Raw genomic sequence first — 12,917 nt, forward strand, 5'->3', positions numbered from 1 at the left:
AATACAATTACACCTTAATTAAAAAACAATTACACCTAGACAACGTCGTCCGATCACCTCACGCGGGATGAGTACACGACAGTTGCCACTGCCTCGATCTGTTTCTACCTGCAAATTTAATTCATCATATTTCAGAACCATAATTTCATTCAAAATTCATCTAAAACTCATGTTTCATGAACTGAAACTGTTTCACTAACTGAAACTGTTTCACGCACTGAAACTGTTTAATCAATAAAACACACACTTTGCCTAAATAGTGTGCAATAAATTTTTGAACTTGTCATTCCATAAATGATTTCAAGATTATTCTACGCCTCTTCACAAGTTAAGATCTGTTTTTTGTTTTTATAAGAGAACAATTTTATTAATTCTCTTTTAAGTGCATACATAGTGGACAAGAAGTCCACCAGGATACACACATCAGAACACAGAATAATACCACTTTATTCAGCTACAAACAGAAAAATATAATGCCTTTATGTGGTCTACTTGTTTAGAGTCCATCATTTGTGTACACCAACCCACCCAATATCTGCACCTTTAGGGGGACTTTTTTTTTTCTAAATAGAAGAATAGGGAAGAAAACCGATCCACTAACATTACAGCATAATCTTCTAAAATAGAAATTCACTGAGAACTTCTCTGAAGAGTCCAAAAGTCATCTTCTTAAATCATGTCTGCTAGTATGTAATATGATTCCCTCCAAAATATGCATAAATACATATCTACAAGCTACTGAAAGATAAATAAGCGAGGAGGAGTTTAGATCTTACCGAAGCCATCCATGGTTCTTAGCAGCATCTCCGATCAATCTCTCGGTGTCAGTGAAGGCGACGGCGAATCGCCGGCGAGGGAGCTCGTTCTACCTGGGCTCGATCCACCGTCTTCGTTGGCTTTCACGGCTAGTGGAGTGCACCGGAAGGAAGAGAGAGGCAAGGCAAGAAGGATGGGACCGGTTTCGCCAACAACCGTCGCTGGACGACGGAGAAGGCATCGGTGACAAAGAACACGCAGAGAAAATGAGAATGAGAGAGAGAGAGAGAGAGAGAGAGAGAGAGTGAGGCAGAGTGAGAAATGAATCAGATTAAGTGACCCTAGGGTTAAAATCGGAAAATTAAAATAAAAGGGGTCAAATCTAGTTGGGTGTTAGTTGACTAGGGGGTTTTGGGAGAGTTTTAATGACTAATAGGGGGTTTTGAATTAGTTTTATTAAGGGTGGAGGTTTTGAAATAATTAAGCTCTGAACAAGGGGTTTTGAATAATTGTGCCTAATAATTAAATCCCACCATGCTTATACCCTGAAATAACTTGGCCATACACCTGTGCGGAATTACAGGCAGGCAATATCCTAGCCATACACACGCGTGGAGTAAAATCCAACACGTGCAGGCAATCCTGGTCATACGTGCACGCAGAGCAGCCCCCAAAGGGCGAAGCATCCCGACACACGGCCCAAAGCTTATATGTGTGCCGTGATGGGTCCCAAAGACCTATCCAATCCGATAACCTGGAGGGTACTGTAAGGGTGGTTTGAAAACCATTTTTTCCATAATCCAAATAATAGATCCTTTTTCCATCAAAATAAATATCAAGGTACTTCCCCAAAAGAAACTTAAAATCCATAAGCCAACATACGAAATCCGAATCAAATTCAATATACATAAATCAAAATAATACTTTTCGACAAAACCGAAATATTAAATGAACCTTGTAAATAAAATGAGAAACCAAATTTCCTTTCCAAAAGCCCAACAACTCATTAAAACTAACATGTAAATATATGGTTTAAAAACTTATTTATGAACACATTTGAAATTCGAAAACCATCGTCATTGATCAAATCCCAAATCAATTCAAGATATTATGCATAATAGAATTAATTTATAAGATATGCAAACAATTCGGAAAACAAAAGTTCACTCACAGTATTTGCCGAGCTACACTCAAACCTTTTTTCGGAACATGTTTCTAAATCATAAACCCTCACTTGTTTGCCACTAACAGTAAATCAAGAGATGAAGCTCCATCAACCTAATACAAAAGTAACCGCTCACTTTAATAATCGAGGATTAAGTATATATGAATTTCAATTGAGAAACTAAAACGACCAAACGACCCTCGTGGTGTAAGTGAAGTCCCATACTAACTTTCCATGATTTATCCCATCTTATCAACTCAACTCAAATCAAACGTACAAAACCAACTTATACCTCTTGTGAGAGTTCATTCGACAAATGATACAGGGTCGGTTTTTGCATTGAAATTGAAGTTTGACTCTCGATCGGTTTTCGGGTAATAATTTTCGAGTCACTGCAACCTGCCCACAACGATGTACCATCAAACACTATTCAGAGTTCACGCAAGGTAATATTTTGGGTGTTAAATGGCCGCAGTTGGCGGTAACCACCACGCACGGTGGCTGCCCGGCCCCAAACAACACTCACCAGTACGCAATAGGGATCCTGGGATTGGCCTCTGGGAGTCCTAGGGAGGCTGATTAACAAAGGGAAACCACCCAACCCGCCGCCACAAGTGGCGGTTCCGATGGTGGCAGCGGCGTCAAAATACTGAAAATACCCAAAATCAACTCCAATTAATCCTAATTGCACAATGGAACCTTCAATTGCACAATAACAACTCGAATTCAAGTCTAATTTCAAGAAATTTGAAATAGGCATAAACCCTAAAATCAAATTTTCAATTTCTCAAAATTGGACGTGCCCACCTTAGGAGAAAGATTACCCATACCTCGAGGATCGTTTTTGACAACTGAACCGACGGCCAAAAGTCGCAGGAAACAGCCAAAATCGGCGGTGTGGCCGACGGTGGAGATTTGGTTTCCCGAGCTCATTGCTACGTCGTGGAGCATCGTATGAATGAACGGAGACCGGCTAGACTCACCATGACGAGGGGAACAAAGCCCAGTAGGTCCGGCCATCCAATTTCTACCGGAACAGTGAAATCGCGGTGGTGCAACCGCAACTTTGCTGGCTTGCTGCGCTGTTGTGGGTGGTCGGATGGTTGATCCGAGACCACCAATAGAAAGGTATCGTCGATAGCTTTCCAACGCCACCAAGAACGCCTGAATCGGAGGTCGGGAGCGAGAGTTATGGCCGGTCAAAGTTTGGTCAAGAAGAGAGGATGAGAGAGAAGAGAATTCGGGAAGAGAGAGAGAATGCACGGGAGGGAGAGAGAAATGAGGAGAGAGAGAGAGGTTTCTAACATTTTGGGTTTTAAAAACTCACTTTTGTATAAATTACAAGTTTGCCACTCACTTCAAAAGCCCGTATCTTTCAAACCGTAACTCCAATTTACGCGTGCTTCGTGTCTATGAACTCGTGGACTCAAGACCTATCCAACGTGCTCAAGGTCAAAATCAAAAGCCCACTAATTTTAAAAGTCAACTTTCGGGTCAAGCCCAATTTAAAACAAAAATTAAAAATTAAACCAAAACCCTTTTTATTTTTCAAATAAATCCCAAAATCCTTAAAGTAAGTTATCAAAATATTTAAAATAAATCTTTGAAAAAACAAAATAAAATAAAATTTTCCGAGGTCTTTCACATTTTGTTTCCTTATAAAATCTCTTAAAATGAACAAAGTAAAATAAAAATTTTAAATTTCCGAGAAATTTGGGTTGGATTGTTACAGGTCAGCGATCACTGATAATCAAATATTTTTTTTGGGTGTGTAAGGAGACTTTTTGTCTTCAGCCAACTAGCCCAACCCCAATTCACAATCATTTTAAGCCTTTTACAGTAATCAAGATAAAGAAACGAAATGACCAAATCATCCATTTCATTGCATGGCAAAGGCCAAAACGTCTAAGAGAAAGGTCAGAATTAAAAAACAACAAAAATCACCTGATCAATCCATTCGCATATTTCCCACTTGAGAACACATCAAATTTAAATCACAATAATTGTGACTAATGACTATAAACAAGCAAAACTGTTACATCTCAGAGACCAAGTTTTAGTCACTTCAAAGATACAAAAGAACCCCAAAAAGAATGAAAAAAAAAAAAAAATCAGAATTAAAAAACAACAAAAAACACTGATAAATCCATTCGCATATTTCCCTCAGGAGAACACATCACATGTAAATCACAATAATTGTGACTAATGACTAAAAGTAGCAAAACTGTTACAACTCAGAGACCAAGTTTTAGTCCTTTCAAAGATACAAAAGAACCCCAAAAAGAATGAAAAAAAAAAAAAAAAAAAAAAACTATTTCTGCTACAAAACTTTCAAAACATGTAACTCTTTGCATCTTTAGAGAATCCAGTGGTCATGGTGAGTGCTAGATGATAACCAATGAATACGTATAACAAATTCCTTTCCCGGTGAATGTTACACAAAATTTGACATTCAGAACGACTCCATTTTGTCTGCTTTTTCATTCTGCACCAATTGCAAGCAACTATATAAATGGTAATGTACATAAATCGCCCACTTTTCTTCCTATGTGCAGCTAGAAGGCATACATAACAGTAAAACTATGATATGTTTAGTTCGACTAGAGAAAATAACAGAATGATCAGTGTGAAGGGGCCTCATATTATACCATAATGAGGGAAGTATAAAAGAAAAATAAATGCAGTCCCCACCGCCTCTTCCCAAGGATCAAATACAATTGTCCCACAGTGGATAAATAACTCTTCATAATTGAGTATGTTAACTAAGATATTTTCCTAAGTTGCATGGACGCCACTTATACTGGACCTAGGTGATTAAGTTCGGGACAGTATCAGTGTGGCATGAAACACTCCCCACCCTCCCCAAACCAAATAAATTTCAACTTAAGCTTCATGACTAAGCTTTATTCCAACCTCACCATTCCCACCTCAATCCCAAGTCCTGAAGATGAAATAAAAACAGCTTTAAAAACTTTTTAATCAAGACACACACAACCAAAAAAATAAACCAATGACTGCAATTAGAACAATTAATACTGAAGGAGCTAAATGCCCAGAGGAAGGCCACAAAGAATGTGGACTGAGTTTGTGCAGAGGGATGCGTTGGACTGATTAGTGGGCACATTTCCAAAGATTAAACATAAGTGTGAACAGGAGAGTGAACTAACTCGTTACAAAGTTCTGTAGAGCTGAGTTTCATTTCAATGCTCAAGCACCATGTTGAGGATGCACATCACTATGTCAAAATGCACCCAAGCAAAGTGAATTAAACAAATTTAGAAAAGTCAACAAAACTTACTTGAATCCCCCTTTAATCAGAAAGGAAGCCTTTTTTAACAGGCAGGTAAAAGAGGATGATTTCATTCCATACATCAGGTAGTCCAGGTAGACACCAGTGGCTACAATCAGGGACAGATGGATTATCGCTCCAGTTACCAACATGTGCGTCGCTTCGGAAAGATGACATGGAAGTTATATGAAGAACGGCTATAGGAACTGTCATATTCTTTACCACCTCCAATACAGTGTCTGAAAATATGCTTTGGTCCCTTCCTTTAGTATCTAACATGGGGTGCTTGGTCACATTGCAAAATCTACGAGTTTGATCACTGATGCAGAGAAAACACTATCATTAATCATGTTAATCTGACCCACTTGCACCAGAAAACAACCCAGTATCAAAGGCAAATGATCATGGTGATCTGTAAAGCCAATGGGAGATATGTCAAGAAACCTTTCAGAGAATGATTATGACCTTCAATATGAATATGAAATGGAAGCACATTGATGTGGCTGTGAAAAACTTCAAAATTGGTTATTTTGAGGTTAAACGTTCGGTCTACTTGTGATGACCAATTAAAGCAAGGCGCCAATGGTTTCTTAGTTCATCATAGAACTCTTTCACGTAGTTCATGAGCTGTCTAGTGCACAAAGCTCCCACCAACTCAGGGCCTGGTAAGGCCTAGACGTAAGAAGCACCCACCAACTCGAATTTGTAACAACCAGATGGCTTGGGGCAAGCTATACTGTTGTTGCATTAATGCACGCCTCTCAGTCTTTAAGATAAGTTGTTAATTAAACATTTATGAGATCTTTTCTACTGACCAGCCACTCATCCTCTTTCTCTCTCTCCTCTCTCCCTTTCTCTCTCCGCTCACTATCACTCCCTCTCTCCGACCAGGAGCTGAGGCTTGGGTGTGGGGGACGGGGTGGGGGGCATCGCCGGCACAGGGGAGGGGGATTGTTGCCGGCCGGAGTGGGGATGGGGTCCTGGTGAGGCTCAGGTGTGGGGTGGACCGAGCTGGGGCTGGGCGGGTTGGGGCAAGGCTGGGGCTGGGCGGGGCTAGGCTAGGCAGGCTGGGGAGGGGATGGGACGGGGCTGGGGCTAGGTTGGGGAGGGAAGTCTACCTACGCCTCTTTCTCGATCAGCAAGGAAGATTCAAAAGAAGAGGGAGAAGGAGAAGGAGAGGGAGAAAGAGAAGAGAAAGAGAGCAAAAAAAAAGAAGCATAAATTGTTAGAAATAATTAAATTAAAGAGAAGAGAGAAATTATTGGGTAATAGAAAGTGGAAAAAAGTTGAGTAACTCATAGCATACACCTGAGTTAAAGGGGGTGAGCAAAACTGCTCTCAAAATTTATAGGTGCTTTCATGCTTTATGTTATTGTATTGGAAGATGGGATACTGGTCCTCTCATTATTCAGTAGATTTGCTTCAGATCATTTTCAGCTCCAATTTTCCCAATAACCGAAATTTCAGTTTTGTGGAAAGAAGATATTTGGCCTTATTTAGTTCCTGAAATGAATAATTTTGATTTTAAATTTTTGTTAAAGCAATGTAAGAACGAATCAAAATTTCTTAAAGGCTAAAGAGAATGAAAATTGAGAAGGGAAAAAATAACTTCCATCGGGTCACCAGAACACAGTAAGGAAAACTCTTCACTTGCGGTAAATTTTCAATGTTCTTTTGTGAAAAGCCATCTTTTTTATCCTTTATCATGCCTTCTTTCACATTAGAAACCAACATGAGAAAGTGGTATCATGTTGCAAGACATAAAGTAGTTTTCAAGAGATCGTCAAGTGAAAAGCCAAATAAGTTTGGGATTAGAATACATTGTCATGTTACTATATTTAAGGAGTACCTCCAGTGAGATGGCTCAAAAGTTCGAAAGAAGACACGAGTTCTGTGCGTGTCGATATTTTCCTCAACCCAAGATGCCCAAGTATCCAGTGCTATTCTGAAGGCAGTAGGAATTGACATTCCAAGCTTCAGAGAGTTGCCAACCTGAAAATAGCAACCCCTGTGCAAAATCCAATTACAAATAAATTCATGCAGGTATAAAAAGAAAACATACAAATAATGTCTGTTTGATGTCAATAATTTAACACAGAGGTTCACTGGCTTCCAGATCTTGTTTATACTGAAGTTCAGACGGGTAAACTTTGAGCACAGAACAAGTTTTAAAAATTGTAATTCTAAGGCATGGTAACCATTGCAATTGGATCCCAAAAGGTATATCGCTGACAATTATGAGATTGAAACAATAACATTTCACTTTCTTTTGATTTATTATTAATTTTTATCTTTTTGTTAGGCCAAAACAATCCTGATATATCCCAATCCGTCCCGCACCTGAGCAAGGCCCAAGTAATAGCCCAAGGGGAAAGCAACATGGATATCATGAGCAAGGCATAAATATGGTTCAGAAAAGAGAAGATTAGCTTATTAGGAACATTTATGCAAAGGATGAATAGCATTATCAAAAGGTACTATAAAATGACAGAGATATAAATGTTTTCATCTCAGACAGATTATATATGAGAACTTTGAATTTACAAACCTTTATTTACTGACTATTGCTCAAAGATGCATATCAATAAAAAAATATAGAGCAACAAGATGAAAGTGCAGGTAATCAGCTATCCAGGAATGTACCAAATACTGGACATATGCTGATGCAAAAATGGTGATAGCAACTGAAGATGAAATTTATTATAGATGAATATACCTTATTACCTGACACAGTGTAGGTGATGAATTAAACCGAAAGCACACAAAACCCTAGACTTGTTGATCTTCTAGATTGAGAATACCAAGAATAGAGGCTCTATAACCTTGTTGAACTGGTAGGATACCAAGTTGATAGAAGGGTTTGAGAAAAGTTCTCAATTTTTCATTAATCAAACATAAACTGCTAATACAGTTCCGAAACATTGTTTAAATACCAACCAAACCCGAATTGGATCCCTTGGGGACTACAAAAGGTAAACCCATCGTCCAAACAAAACAAGCAAAGCAATAAATGACAATTACATAATTGCCCAAAAATCCGGAAAACTTAAAACACTGATTTGGCCTAGTAAGCGACCTTATTTGCCCAAAATCCGACTTATAACACCGCCTAAGGCGATGACTTGAATTCATCTCGTCGTTCCCTTTACGAAAAGGTATAGTGTGCAAAAATCGGACAACGGGAGCCTAATTTCCAGATTTGTGCCGGTCAAGCTGATAAAGGTAATTCTGTGCAATTCGGGCTGCATCATTAACAAACCCAGAGGATATGTACCAAACAAAGAAGCTATGAGTTGTTATATCATCTTTTCAATCACCACCTCTCAATCAATGTACTAAAACTATCTTTCAATCATAATCCAAAAAACTGAATAACAGAATTGGTAGTACGGATGGTTTTCCTCTATATAACAGTCAAGAAAATGGTCTTCTTCCATGTCTATAAAATTGGGAAAGTTGCTTTACATTTTGATGTTTACCAGCTGAGAGAGAGAGAGTCATAAAGTGATCAGATTTAGAGGGTTTAGACTCAAAAACTTTCATAAGTGAAAACTGCATTCAGTGCATTAGTTTTCTTCTGTGAAACACGGAATATTTCAAACCCTCCACATATCTTCACCAGATACAATAGGAGAGCAATATATGGCTTGGGATAGACTGGGATAAAAGTAAAATTTTATTTCTTAATCGGAAACAAGGCTTAAATTGTAATTTTTGGTTTAACTTAGAAGTAGGGAATATTTGTTCCAGTGTGTGTGTGTTTGTTGAGGGTGGATATAAATGTACTTTTTTATTATTATTATCAGTTCTAAAACGCTTTTATGCATGCTACATTAGTCTTCTACTCTTCTTTTATTAGAAGTATTTTGTCATAGTATATCGTATTAATGTCCATATCCATATCAGAGCTTCACAGGTCTCTTATCCTTGCAAAGATGCCATAATTATCTGAGATATAATGAGGTGTTTAATGGACCATAAACATGTGGAGTACAGCCTAGTTAAGTCAGATACTTGTGTCAAAAATTGTTGCACATGAGATCAGTGGGATGACAATTAGAATGCACACACCCATTAAAATCATTGATGAGAAATAATGTTTCAAAAGCAGTTTAATAGGTAGCAAGGAATTCCATTTTAAAAGAACAGCAATAAGGATCAAATTTATATACAGGGGAAGGGAACTTACATTTCAAAAAGTTTTCCTGGCACCCACCATTGTCCGGTGTTGAATATTAGAACATCTGAATTAACCCACTGGTTGCTGATATTATCTAACTTGTCCAACTTAAGTGTGGACTTCACCCTCTTTGGAGCATGTCTGGGCATCCATCCATGTTGAACCAGGAAAACTGACCGGAAGAACTCAATAGTAAAATTGAAGGAACTGAATCGAACACCCAAAAATCTGATCTGTTTAGTAATCTTATTCCCATTGACTTCATAAACACTCTTCTTATCCTCTACCCCAGTCATAAGCAAGCATATTAGAGACTCCCACTGTGTTCTACTCATGGAATCCCCCACAAAAACAACTCTTTTTCCTCTAAGCTTTTCCAATATGCTGTGCACATTAAACCTAGGAATATCACATTTCTTGGGTTTCCACCTATATTTAAGATAATCTCTATCTCTCCGGCCATTACCCAAACAATTGAATCCGTGTTCGACAAAGGGGCACTCTGTAGCATTGTACAATGGGTAATTATCATCGAGAACCCAACTTCCATCAAACAGATTGCAACTAATTATTGAATCATTGCCCAATTTTGAAACACCATAACCATGAAAGGCCAGGCTGAGACTTGGTACCACATACACATAACCACCATAAACAGCTATGAGGAACGAAATGGATGAGCCAATGACAATGAGCGCATGAAACCATCGAGAGACCCAGCTAAGTCGACTGAACCTTGGGCTTCCTATACTCAAAGCCCTTGATTTGAATGATGTACTTCTATTGAATGAGGTAGTCCGGTTGAGGGATGTACTCCTATTCAAACTAGTCATTGTCTCAATCATCCATACCACCATGGTTCATAAAAACTGATCTCCATATCAAGAAAATCACCAAATCAAGATCCACATTAACAATACAGTTTTACAGATCACAAGGAGACCCATAACTACCAAACCAGTTTCTATAAAATTAGAATCATTGGAAATCAATACCAAGAACTCACTTATAGGACTGCATCAGTTCAAGGCAAATAAACAATATTTCCAGTGAAAAAATGTTCAATCCACATATCGATACAAAAACTCACAAATTCTAGCTCGGAACCATCATCTTCTGATCATGACCCGTTAGAGGAATGATAGAAAAACCAAATGGGCATACTTGAAATTTCAAGAAAAACACATCCAGATACCAAAACCAATGAATGCCAAGAGTCTTGAATGTAATGCGCGCAAATGATAAACTAGGTACATCCTGAGGTTAGAGGACCCATTAATTGACCAAACAAAAAAAAGAGAGAGGGGAGCTGTTTGGGACCTTGGGTGGTACAGAGATTGAGAGAATCTACCATTAATTCTCTAAAGATTTTGCAGAGAACCAAAGATAGATTTTGCAGAGAATCTACCTCAAGTAAAGAGAGATTTGGACATACGGAGTTGGTTTTTGGAATTATAAGATTGGAGGTTGTCATAGAGTGCTGCTATTCCACATTTTTTTTATTTTTTTTGGTTTATTTCATATTTAGTACCTAAACTTTGACATTTGTCTTAATGTGGTACCTAAACTTTTATTTGTCTCAATTAAGTACCTAAACTTTTATTTTGTATCTAATAGGTACCAAAATAAATTTCTGTTAAAATTGTCAACCAAAGAATACTGTCGAGTGATGACTGTCACATCATATGTCGAACTCATCTGGATCAGTTCACCCATGCCCGATCCGAACGTGGATGGGTTTGATACCTGTGTATACAATATCTATTTTCGGTTTGGCTCGGATCCCACCGACATTCTAGAAGAGTGGAGTCAGGATGAACTACCTTACTCGAATATCTCTAGCATGGCTCTCTGACAGATGAGACATCTCAGCCCACAGCCATAACTATTAGGGCATCTCACTTGATCTGTCATCCTTACATTGAATGTAAAGGAGGTGAGTCGCTGTGTATGCTACTATTCATGACCGAACGCGTGGCCTTCTCTCAACCATTCACCCTCATGCAGGTAACCTATCCTTCACAACTTCCTTTGCCTATATAAGCTGACTTATTTGCACAAAAAGAAGAGAGCTAAGAACATAACTTCATTCACAAAAGAAAAGCCTATCAAAATATACTCAACTTGCTGAGAATAAACCCAGAAGATTTTACCTTGTTCTTTCTTATTTTCTCAAGTTCATCATCTGTTCTTACTTGTTCTTACTCAAACACCTCCAAATACACATCACTGACTTCATCATCGGAGCGTATTTGGCTGGTACCACACCGGTCCATCTCCTTTGATCTTGTGTTCATGCAGGAAGATCTCAAGTCAGCATTCATGTCATCATCCAGTAAGGCTTCTGATCATGCGCACCATTCTCCTCTCATTCTCTCTCTCTCTCTCTCTCTCTCTCTCTCTCTCTCTCTCTCTCTCTCTCTCTCTCTCTCTCTCTCTCTCTCCTTCCCTCTTTCATCTCTCCTTTCTCTCCTCCCTCCTTTTCTCTGTCGCTGCAGCTAGTTCGGTAGACAACCACCGAACGAAACTAATGGTTTCAGTAGATGACTGTCGAACGAACCCACCGATTTATGCGGATGGCCGCTAAATGAACCTACCAGTTTCAACGAATGACTACCGAACGGCCTGCGAAGCTCATCCTCTTGGCTGGCACGGGGGCGTGCGAGCTGGGCAGAGTTGGTCGAGCTCGAGCTCATTTGCGTCGACGGTGTGGTCTGCGTTGGGGCTTCTCGATTGCGCGAGCCTGGCATGGTGGTGCGCATGAGGAGGGTGGTGTTGCGGGGAGGGTGCAGAGAAGAGGGGAGAGAGAAGGAGAGGAGGATGGTGCTGTGCACCATGCACAGAAGAGGAGAGAGAGAGAGAAGGTTGGGGGCCTAAGGGGTGTGTGGGTGTGTATTGAAATGTGGGTATTTTGGTAATGAGTTGGGTGTGTGTTGAGAGGTTTTGAATTTGAGTTAAGTGTGTAGTGTGTGTAGGAGAAAAAAAATGTGCAAAAAGAAAAAAAAAAAAAAAAAAAAAAGGTGTGCAAATAGCAGCACTCATTCTTTTTTTTCCCCCAAAAATAAAAATTTTGGTAACATAGATAAATAAAAATTCTAATAAAGGAGGTAAAAATAGAAATTCTATTTTGGTAAATAAAATAAAAAAGATACTATTTGCCCCAACTAACCTGTATTAAGAAAGAAAAATATAATCTATGATGTATGTACTATATTTTTGAATACCTAATGTTTGTGGATAAATCCACATGGATTTAACGACCAATCACAAATTAACACATGGTTGGTCAGATCTTTTTTCAGCTCTGACTTTTCAATGGTCAACTGGGTCAGACTTAAGCCTCCACATCACTATGCCAGCTCAGCAACACATTTTTGGTCGGATGGATCGGCTCATCCCTGTGGGTCTCCTGAATCCGATCCGAACCGATCTTGGGATTTTCTAAGGATTTGACTATTCATTTTTTCTTGGATATCTCAGGTCGGTTCGGCTCGACATATGGTGATCATTTTCTCAGAAAAACCAGT

At 39.0% G+C, this 12,917-nt stretch overlaps 1 protein-coding gene across 5 annotated transcripts; it reads right to left on the reverse strand.

Moving 5' to 3' along the window:
* Positions 1 to 4,104: 4,104 nt before the first annotated feature.
* Positions 4,105 to 10,813, reverse strand: LOC147283271 (protein trichome berefringence-like 7). Of its 5 annotated transcripts, none has more exons than XM_086244592.1 (4): positions 9,400 to 10,813; positions 7,060 to 7,218; positions 5,220 to 5,529; positions 4,266 to 4,406 (listed from the first exon to the last, which is right to left on the reverse strand). In XM_086244592.1, exons 1-3 carry the CDS (start codon positions 10,245 to 10,247, stop codon positions 5,232 to 5,234), a joined length of 1,305 nt encoding a protein of 434 aa, XP_086100718.1. In that variant the 5' UTR covers positions 10,248 to 10,813; the 3' UTR covers positions 4,266 to 4,406; positions 5,220 to 5,231. The 5 variants fall into 5 exon arrangements, 4 of the variants coding, with proteins under 4 accessions (XP_086100719.1, XP_086100718.1, XP_086100720.1 ...); XR_015122354.1 differs by lacking the exon at positions 4,266 to 4,406 and adding an exon at positions 6,519 to 6,713 and having other exon boundaries at positions 5,460 to 5,529; XM_086244593.1 differs by lacking the exon at positions 5,220 to 5,529 and having other exon boundaries at positions 4,105 to 4,406.
* Positions 10,814 to 12,917: the final 2,104 nt, after the last annotated feature.

Source organism: Dryas octopetala, chromosome 5, assembly GCF_963921425.1.
Source record: "Dryas octopetala chromosome 5, drDryOcto1.1, whole genome shotgun sequence".
NCBI classification, from domain to species: domain Eukaryota; kingdom Viridiplantae; phylum Streptophyta; class Magnoliopsida; order Rosales; family Rosaceae; genus Dryas; species Dryas octopetala.

What these genes read in the sequence shown, in the direction of transcription:
- LOC147283271 (XM_086244592.1), bottom strand. Translation starts at nt 10,247, where the DNA reads ATGGTGGTATGGATGATTGAGACAATGACTAGTTTGAATAGGAGTACA. An exon ending in CCAGGAAAACTTTTTGAAAT is followed by an intron (nt 7,219 to 9,399) that starts GTAAGTTCCCTT and finishes GATTTTGCACAG; the next exon opens with GGGTTGCTATTTTCAGGTTG. An exon ending in TTTGAGCCATCTCACTGGAG is followed by an intron (nt 5,530 to 7,059) that starts GTACTCCTTAAA and finishes TCTCTGCATCAG; the next exon opens with TGATCAAACTCGTAGATTTT.